The following is a 10432-nucleotide window of genomic DNA, read 5'->3' as shown; positions in this document are numbered from 1 at the left end:
TCACTACAACAGGCAGGACTGTCCCTGTGCTGAACGTCATCTGCAGGTCAGGCTCCAGGATATGGCACAACTCAATGACTGTCTCCCTGCTGAAGTGCAGACGGTGAAGCCAGGTCTCTACTGACACACACACGTCGTTGTGCCTGATTGTACGATTTAATATTTAGGCCACCTGCAGGTGGGTGCCAGATGGCTGCCGTGCCAGTACACCTGCTTCTCCTCCCTCCTCAGGAATTCCTATTCCTCCTACAAATCCATTGGCAGGCCTAATGGAATACCATGGTCATCTTTGCTTGCACTGGTGAAAGCAGGAATGTTGCTGTGTGCACCAAAGGAGTGCTGAATTGAAGAAAAAAAAAACAGCGAATAACAGGCAAAAATTATTAGCAGTAATGCACAAACTCATGATGAAAATAGCAGCCAGAAGGCAAATTTCAATAATATGGCAAGCTAGTTTTAAGTGGTGAAGCGCTTCAATGAACAGCTTTCAGGCTTCCAAGCACCCATTTTATACAAGTGCTCAGCGAAGTAATATACATGGGGAATCTCAAGTGGTACCAGTTTATATTAATTAATATAACCTTGTGCTGTAGTCTTCTCTACCTAATTGAGGGCTACTAGTGAGGGGCCATTACCCGAGCGCACCTCCCCAGCATCGACCCTTCCATGCAGTGTCAAATCAAAACAGTATGAGATTACCCCTTCAGGGAGTTTCACTTTGCTTTACTCCAGAGTCAGGTCATAGAAACATAGAAAATATCAAGCCTGCAAAAGACCGTAGGCCCATCTAGTTCTCTGCTTTGCCGTTGTATCCAATTATGTGTTACTTGTCCAATTTTGCCTTGAAGAGATTTAAGCTACTACCCTGCAAGCCCCCTTGATAAGCTATTGCAAAATCAACCAGTCTCTTCATCATAAAATTCTATTCAGCTCGGGTCCTGACACCAGGTTTACATTGCTAGTTTAATGTTGGTGCAAAGTGGAAATCACTTCACACTGATGTTAAACATGCAGTGCAAGTGCATCCCAAGTTATCTTTGAATTGTTGCAATGTGTGTGATCTACATCAAAATCTTTAACATGATGAGTATGTGGCACAGTGTATCAGTGTACCAGTGCAGATTGGAGAGGGCACAGGTGTTTGCCTATCATTCCCCACTTGGTGACTTCTGATCTAGATTTGGCTGTTGTGGTAAGAGGAGGTAAGGTGCTTCCTCGCTGGGCGGTATGGTCATCCATCACACTGTGTGTTGATGACACACCTTCCATTGGCTGTCACAGCAATGGATTGCCAGTGGCTTTGTCGGAGTAGGAGAACGTGCAGTAGCAGAGACCTAAAAAAAATTGGGGAGAGAGAGATTTCGACAAAAAGTGGAATAACACTATTTTATTTAGAAAAAAAACAGCATTTATCTATGAACCGGGGTCAGTGAGGTCTGCTTTGTAATGAGGCATTTGGGATGCACTCCTATTACACACCAGGATTTCCAACACTGCCCCTTCAAAGCACGTTTCATATGTGTTCATGCATTTCTCCAATTGTATAGAATGTAAATATTTAACAGAGAGAAAACAATCTCTAATTCGAGGGGAGGGGGCTAAATCAGATTGCCTCTAGAAAAAAAGAAACATTTAAAAAAAGTTTCCCTGTTTACAAATTTACGCAAAATTGACAAGAAACTTAATCGTGAAAGGAAAGCTGGAAGAATCGTTGAATAAAAGAGGGGGGGAGCCAACTCCAAAAGCTCCGTGCAATGGCAGAGGGTGAAGCTTCCACTTTTTTGGAGGTTTACTTTTTTTCAATGAATCTGAATCCTTTTCTTAAAATTTTTTTTAAAATCCTACTTCGCCCATTTTGTTTGCTATTTGGAGTCTCTGGTTTTATTTTTCTTTCCCTTCCCTTGTTTACTCAGGCAGTGGCGGTATCATTCCGCTAGTCTCTGGAAAGAAGCGCCCCCTTTCTCTCTCTCTCTTTCTACACAATACCCGCCTGTGACTCCAATCTCCATGCAATGAGCCATCAGACGGCGGCGGCAGCAGCCGACACCAAACAAAAACAGCGCCGAGTCCCACTGCCTCCTCTCACCGACAAACTTGCCGGAGATCCCCGCCGGCAGCACTGAAAAAACTCCCGCATCTGGATGGACGGGAGCAGCAGGACAGACATCCCGACCCGGATTCCGCCTGCAAGTTAGCAAGTTTCAGCGCGATCTGTTTTTTTTTTCTTGAAGACTTTTTTTTGTGTTGTTGTTGTGTCTTTTCTTTTTCCTTCCCCCCCCCCCCTCCTCTCTCTCCCCTCCCCTCACAATTTTTTTTCTCTCTCTCTGTCTCGAGTAGTTTTTTTTTGCCGGACGGGACAGAAGAGGGGATCGTGCGAGCAAAGAGGGAGATCCAAACATATCTCAGTGTGTGTGTGTAAAGAGAGAAAGAGAAAGTATCTGTGGGTTGATTAAAGGGGCCGGTGTCACCATTGCGATCGTCTGAAGGAATATTACAGTGACACAGGAGGAAAATGGTCTTCAATCATCTTGAAGGAGGTGGATTTAAGGGTGCAGAGTGTTTTTGTTAAGATTTTGATTTAATTAAAACAAAAAAGAACCCAAGACTTTTTGATTTTTTTTATTGCAATTTATTCCTTTGCAATCGCTCCGGGAAAAAAAAAATAAATCAGAATACAAAAAAACTTGTCAACATAGTGTGCTGGGAGGTTAGGATGGGGGATTACAACATGCCCCCAAACCCGAAGCACAGCGCGATCGTGGAGAGGTTGAGGCAGCGGATCGAGCTGTGCCGCCGGCACCACGCAGTCTGCCAGGTCCGCTACGAGCAGAACCAGCCGCAGCGCATCGAGCAGGAGAGAAGGGACAAACTCGCCCTACACCAGAAGTACCTGGAAACACGCAGTAAGAAGACCCCCAAAGCCAAACAGCAGCAGCAACAGCAACAACACGAGAGCAACCGAGCCACCAAAAACTGCGACAGCGAACAGCCCACAGGACCTAACGCATCCAGCGAACACAGGAATCTCACTCTGATCGCTGTAAGTTTGCTTCCTTTACTTGCTCACTTTTCCACTTATCTTACCGTTCAAGAAAAAAACGACACGTTCTGTTGTTCTATTTAGAATTCCCTTTGTTGTTGTTTTGGTTGTTTGTGTTCAAAAGAATTGGATCTGCATAAGCAGCTGTTAGTTTTTTTCAAAACGTGCAATCAGACTTTGAAAAGTGTGTCTTAAAGCTGTACTGTCCCCAGTTTCCAGCTTGTCGACAGACAAGACTTAAAATTATTTGCATGAATTTGTGAAAAACAAAATGTCAGTTTGGATTAATCTTAAGAAAAATGCATTGCAATGTTCAAAAAGGCTCTCCCCTTGGAAAATAGTTCTGTGTCACAGTGTTATATTGTTACCATATTTCTTTAAAGTTCCACAAGTGTTATCAAAGAAGCCCGGTCTATTGGTTCCCTTAATCTATTTTGTGAAATAATAAGCTGTGACCTGAGTGGAGGGTTCAGTCTTTGGTGGATACTTTGAAAAAGCCTGCCTGCCTATACTGAACTGAATGACCCCCACATCTCATTGGAAGAAACAGCCGACCAGACATGTGATCAATAAATGGCATTTGCTCACTCAAAACTACTGAATTGGCCAATAAGTTACACCTGCTTACATTAATGATTGGTAAACATTAGGATAAGAACTGCTTTGATTTAAGCAAGTTTGTTGATGTTTTTATCTACAGTTTTGAATAACAGTCACTGATTGTGTGCATGTTGTACAGAATAACAAATGACAATTTGGAAATCAAAGGCAGTTATATAATCCTCAGGGTTTGGGTTGATGTACATTGCCTGACTTATGTTTCTGTAGTACCTGAACTCCTTAGTTGTGTAAGTGCTTTGTAGCACACTCATAACTATCTGTTAATGTTTGTGTGTATGAAAGATAGTTTCTTCATCAGCTGAAACCTTTATGAATGTACAGCATATCACCAGGACTAAATCTTGTTGATGTAGGTACATTATCTTTCTGCTCTTTGAGTCATAGTTTTGTGAAAGACATTTCAGTATCGTACACCTGTACATTTTCTTTCCTCATCAATTTTCTCCCTTGTCCCCTCCTCCTGAAAGTGCTGATTCCTTACTGGGGTGTGGATCTATAGGTGCCCTCTGTATATTACCTGTGCCCGTTATTTATGTGAGCTTTGACAATGAGTGTCAGTAGGATATCTAACTGGCTGCAATAAGGGCACATCACAACTGCGCCTCTTCCCTGGTCTCATCTGATGTCCGCATGTGCACACTTCCAACGAGAGTTGCTGGGGAGTGAACATGAACCCCAGTGATTTTCCTTCCATAACCCAGGGTACTGATGCCAATTGTAGTGCCCGTACCATGCTCTGGCTGAGATCAGCTAACTGAGTACAGAAAAAGGATCAAACTAGGGATCTTCCTACTCAGTATGGCCCAGCTACTCACTGGATAAACTCATGAGCCATTAGAGAAGCTCTATCTGTACGCATATATATGTATATATAAACATACATATTTATATAAATAGTTACAAAGCTGTAATTCACTCAAGCAATTGTGATGACATCTCAAACTGTGAAGTTGAAGCTTCAGCAGATTATAAACTTCAGCACAATGTTGAGATTGAATTACAGCCTTAAATTCAATGCCAGCTATTTGTTTTTATATCATTTATACTAAATAGTTAAAAATCACTTTTTCAAAATAACTGCTTATTGACTCTGTTTTACATAAAATAGATAGTTTTACAAGTTGTTTTAAATTATAAGTCAACAGGAAAACAGTATTTAAGAAGGAGAAACATAAGAGAAAATTAAATAAGTACAATAATTATATTTCTACAGGTTTACATAATGTTGACAAATGACTTATTTAGGGCATAGTATTAGTACTGTATAAGAAAAATCATACTTAAAATCTTTAAGGTTGTAACAATACACTTGTGTGATATCTTAACTCATTACCTCAAATTGCTGTCACCACTACCACCACCTGTGGTAGACCTGTAACCATCAGGATTTTAGTTTAGTGTTCTCTTCCTCAAAACATTCTCTTCAGACACAAATTAAGTTTGGGAAAACAAAACTGAACAATTTTACTGCAGGATTTTTTTCACAGTTCAAGTGGTTAAAGCGTGAAAAATTCACATGCACAGCATTGCACTTTACTTAAGTCCTGTTGTCAACATTATATATACATTCAATATAATTATACATAGTAGCCATTATCTTTGGACAGCTTAAATAACAAGCTCTTGGTAAAAGGAGTATGAAGACTTGGGCATCAAGGGAATCCAGTTCATTATCATTCAGATAAAAATGAGGAAAAGGTCTGTGACATGGACTTTCTCAAAAGGAGAAATGTATGTTTTAAATAATCTTACCTGACCATGAGAGATGGCTTGATGACAGTAAAGGTGTGATAATATAGGAATAAATGAACATAGGAGCAGGAGTAGACCATTGAGTCCCTCGAGCCTGTTCCACGATTCATTTAGATCGTGGCTGATTTGTACCTCAACTCCATTTACCTGCCTTTGTTCCATATTCCTTGATATCCTTACCTAACAAATATCTATCAACCTCTGTCTTAAAAATTTCAATTGACTCAACTTCCATGGCCTTTTGAGGGAAAAGAGTTCTAGATTTTCACTAGCCTTTGTGTGAAAAGTGCTTCCTGATTTTAGTCCTAAGTGGCCTAGCTCTAATTTGAAGATTATGCTCCCTTGTTTTGGATTCCCCCACCAGAGGAAATAATTGCTCTGTATCTAGCCTGTTGAGTCCCTTTATCAACTTAAAGAACTCGATTTGATCACCTCACATCCTTTTAATCTCAAGGGAATACAAACCAAGTTTGTGCAACTTGTCCTCATAATTTAGTCCTTTAAGTCCTGGTATCATTCCGGGTGAAAGAGTAATAAAGCTGAGATAAATTGAATCACATGCCCAACTATAGTACTGTGTGGTTGCAACAAACTCCTGAGTCTAAAAATATTTAGCTACATTTGCACATATTGTGACATCTTGTGCATAGTAGATTTGATTGTGAATACTTTGGGAGACTCCCGAACTAGTTCTACGAACAAGAATTATTAATGAATGTATTTAATGGGCAGTGTTTGCTTTATTGCTTTTAAGTATAAAGAAAAGAAAGAACTTGTAATTATGCAGCATATTCAGTATGTTCCAAAGCACTTCAAATCCAATGAATTACTTTTGAAGTCATTAATGTTATGTAACAAAATGGCAATAAATTTGCACACTGCAATGACCATTTAATCTGTTTATGGTGTTTTGGCTGAAGGAGGAATGTTGATTCGAACACCTCCCTGCTCTTCAAATCTTTTTTTTACATCTACCTCAACAGGCAGACACCCGTAATTTAACGTCTCATCTAAAAGACAACACCTCCAAAAGCATAGCACTGTTTCAGGACTAAAGGTATTAGTTTAGATTGTGTGCTGGTGGAGCAAGGCTTGAGCTCACAACCTTCTGACTCTGAGGTGACAGTGCTACTGAGCCAAAGTGACACTGTGTGTATAGGATGATACAGAGATTAATAGCCAGGAGCTGGATCTCCACCTCCATTCTTATTACATACATTACATTGATACTGTTTTGTCTCCCTGAAGGCATTCAGAAAAAAGCTGTGGCACAAGAGTACCACAGGCAGTCCAAATCAATAAATAAACTTTCATGGACACATAATAAACTGGAAAAATGTAGCAAGACCATCAGCATCAGAAAAGAGAAAAAATGCTGACTCTTAAATCAGCTTTCAACTGTAATTTTCCAGTTGGCATATGGTGGTGAGAACATGTTTTAATGTCTGGACAGTTTGTACCAAACTTTTTTCTAAGTGTCTGTAATCATATCAAACAGGTAGACAACTTTTTTTTCAGATTTGATATTGTGTGTAAAAAGTCAATCTCTACCTGTAGAATCTAGTTTTAAATCACGTTTTCATTAAAACAATTTTATTTTGCAGAATTTTTGTTGAACTTTAAAACATTTTTAGTCAAAAAATGGATTATTATTTAAAAATCTATTAGTTCATAGTATCATAGTATGGTACAGCACAGGAGGAGGCCATTCTGCCCATTGTGCCTGTGCCAGCTCTTTAAAAGAGCTATCCAATTAGTCCCACTCCGCTGCTCTTTCCCCATAGCCCTGTAATATTTTTCCCTTCAAGTATTTATCCAATTCCCTTTTGAGAGTTACTAGTGAATCTGCTTCCACCTCCCTTTCAGGCAGTGCATTCCAGATCATAACTTGCTGCATAAAAAAATGTTTCCTCATGTTGCCTCACCGTAACTCTGTGTAGTCTGGTTACCAACCCTTCTGCCACTGGAAACGGTTTCTCCTTATTTACTCTATCAAAACCATTCATGATTTTGAACACCTCAATCAAATCTCCTCTTAACCATCTCTGCTCTAAGGAGAACAACCGCAGCTTCTCCAGTCTCTCCACATAACTGAAGTCCCTCATCCCGAGTACCATTCCAAATCCAATTTTACATCTCTTCTCCACCTCTCTAGGGCCTTGACATCCTTCCTAAAGTGTGGTGCCCAGAATTGAGCACAATACTCCAGCTGAGGCCTAATGAGTGTTTTATAATGGTTTAGCATAACTTCCTTGCTTTTGGACTCTATGCCTCTATTAATAAAGCCAAGAATCCCATATGCTTTTTTAACAGCTGTCTCAATGTGTCCTGCCACCTTCAAAGATTAGTGTATGTGCACCCCCGGGTCCCTCTGTTCCTGCACTCTCTTTAAAATTGTACCATTTAGTTCATATTGCCTCTCCTCATTCTTCCTACCAAAATGTATCACTTCACATTTCTCTGTTAAATTTCATCTGCCATGTGTTTATCCATTTCACCAGTCTGTCTATGTCCCCTTGAAGTCTGTTACTATCCTCCACATTGTTTACTACATTTCTGAGTTTTGTATCATCTGCGAACTTTGAATTATACCCAAGTCCAGGTCATTAATATATATCAAAAAGGGCATTGGTCCCAATAATGACCCTTGGGGAACACCACTGTATACTTCCCTCCAGTCTGAAAAACAACTGCTCACCTCTACTCAGTTTTCTGTCCCTTAGCCAATTTTGTATCCACGCTGCCAATGTCCCTTTAATTTTGCTAACAAGTCTATTATGTGGTACTTTATCAAATACCTTTTGAAAGTTTATATACACAACATCAACTGCATTACCCTCATCAAACCTTTCTGTTACTTCATCAAAGACCTTAATCAAGTTAGTCAAACACGATTTTCCTTTAACAAATCCGTTTTGACTTTTATTTATTAGTTCATTCTTTTCCAAATGCCAATTAATTTTGTCCCGGATTATTATCTCTAAAAGTTTCCCCGCCACCAATGTTAGGCTGACTGGCCTGTAATTGTCGGGTTTATCACTCTCCCCTTTTTTGAACAGGAGTGTAACATCTGCAATTCTCCAGTTCTCTGGCACCGCCCCCATATCTAAGGAGGATTGGAAGATTGTGGCCAGAGCCTCTGCAATTTCCACCCTTACTTCCCTCAGTAACCTAGGATGTATTCCATCTGAACTGGGTGACTTTTCTACTTTAAGTAGTGCCAATCTTTTAAGTACCTCTTTATCTATTTTTATTCTCTCCAATATCGCGACTATCTCCTCCTTTACGTTGGCAGCATCCTATGTAGTGAAGACCGATACGATTTATTCATTTGGTGCCTCTGCCATACCCTCTGCCTCCACAAGAAAATCTCCTTTTTTGTCCCTAGTTTGTCCCACCTTTCCTTTGACTACCCTTTTACTATTTAAATGTTTATAAAAGACTTTAGGGTTCCTTTTTTATGTTAGCCGCTAATCTATTTTCATACTCTTTGCCCTTCTTATTTCCTTTTTTAGATTTCCTCTGTACTTTCTGTATTCAGTTTGGTTCACTACAGTATTATGAACATTACATTTGTCATAAGCCTCCTTTTTCTGTTTCATTTTAATCTCTATCTTTAGTCATTCAGGGTGCTCTAGCTTTGAATGCCTTCCTTTCCCCCTTGTGGGAATATGCCTACTCTGTACCAAACCATCTTCTCCTTGAAGGCCTCCCATTGTTCAATTAGAGTTTTTCCTACCAATTTTTGATTCCAATCCACCTGGGCAAGATCCCTTTTTAACTCACTGAAATTAGCCCTCCTCCAGTTAAGAATTTTTACTCTTGATTGTTCCTTGTCCTTTTGCATAACTATTCTAAACCTAATGATGATATGATCACTGTTCCCTAAATGCTCCCCAGTGAAACATGCTCCACTTGCCCCACTTCATTTCCCAGAACTAGATCCAGCACTGCTTCCTTCGGCATTGGGTTGGAAACACACTGATCAAAAAAGTTCTCTTCTAAACATTTCAGGAATTCCATCCCCTCTTTTCCCTTTACACTGTTACTATCCCAGTCTATATTGAGATAATTGAAGATCCCCATTATCACTTCTGTATAGTTCTTGCATCTTTCTGTAACTTGCCTGCAGATTTGCTCCTCTATTTCCTTCCCACTATTTGGTGGCCTATAGTATACACCCAGTAGGGTAATAGCTCCTCTATTATTCCTAAATTCTAACCAAATAAATTCTGTCTTTGACCCCTCAACTACATCATCACTTTCCAGTGCTATAATAGTTTCTTTGATCATTACTGCCACCCCCTCCTTTCTTTCCTTCCCTATCTTTCCTGAATACCTTGTAGCCAGGAATATTAAGTCCTCAATCCTCCCCTTTGAGCGGGTCTCTGTTATTGCCATTATATAATAGTCCCATGTGGTGACTTGTACCTGCAGATCACCAACCTTGTTCACCACCCTACATGCATTTACGCACGTGCCCTCGAAACTCATCTTAGATTGCCTTGCATTTGCCCCCTGTACAAACATATTTTTAACCTAAATTTGAAATGGGTTTGAATTAGACCTCAAATATCCAATTTTGTCAAGACCTTGACTTTAAATGATTGCCCAGCAAGCCCTTTTCAAATATTACAGTATTTCAAATTAACCAATGAAGAATGTATTGGTACATGACATGCAAACTTTTTCCCCCAACACTGGGGATTCAGATCATATAATGTACTTAACCAGAAAATAACTTTTGTTACTGAAATTATTTGATGTAATTTCTTTTTAAATCAAATGTTAAATATTATATTTCATGGTAATTTTCAGGTGCCTTGCGTGTATTGATGTCTAATTTTTTAACTTTTGTTATTGACGTAGAATCTCAACAAAATACCATAGTTTTTGTATTTTTTCCTCCTACATTTTATTTCCAGAAACTAAACATTATATAGTAAGTTGAAGCAGGAAAATTGGGAAGCATCTAACGGTTAGCAGCTCAGGTATAAATTTTTTTCAAAATTAGTTTTT

General features: G+C 39.5%; 1 protein-coding gene across 1 annotated transcript in view; it reads left to right on the top strand.

Annotated features, from left to right (window-relative positions):
* The first annotated feature begins 1986 nt into the window (after nucleotides 1-1986).
* Nucleotides 1987-10432, top strand: part of zmp:0000001236 (mastermind-like protein 2) — a 359321-nt gene continuing 350875 nt past the window's right edge. Inside the window, exon 1 of the mRNA XM_067986378.1 lies at nucleotides 1987-3040. Coding sequence (XP_067842479.1) covers nucleotides 2714-3040 — 327 coding nt within the window. The 5' untranslated portion in view covers nucleotides 1987-2713. The remainder of the gene's footprint in view (nucleotides 3041-10432) is intronic.

The sequence above is a fragment of the Heptranchias perlo genome, chromosome 6 (assembly GCF_035084215.1).
Source record: "Heptranchias perlo isolate sHepPer1 chromosome 6, sHepPer1.hap1, whole genome shotgun sequence".
Lineage (NCBI taxonomy): Eukaryota > Metazoa > Chordata > Chondrichthyes > Hexanchiformes > Hexanchidae > Heptranchias > Heptranchias perlo.
This window is presented reverse-complemented; position numbering and strand designations above follow the sequence as displayed.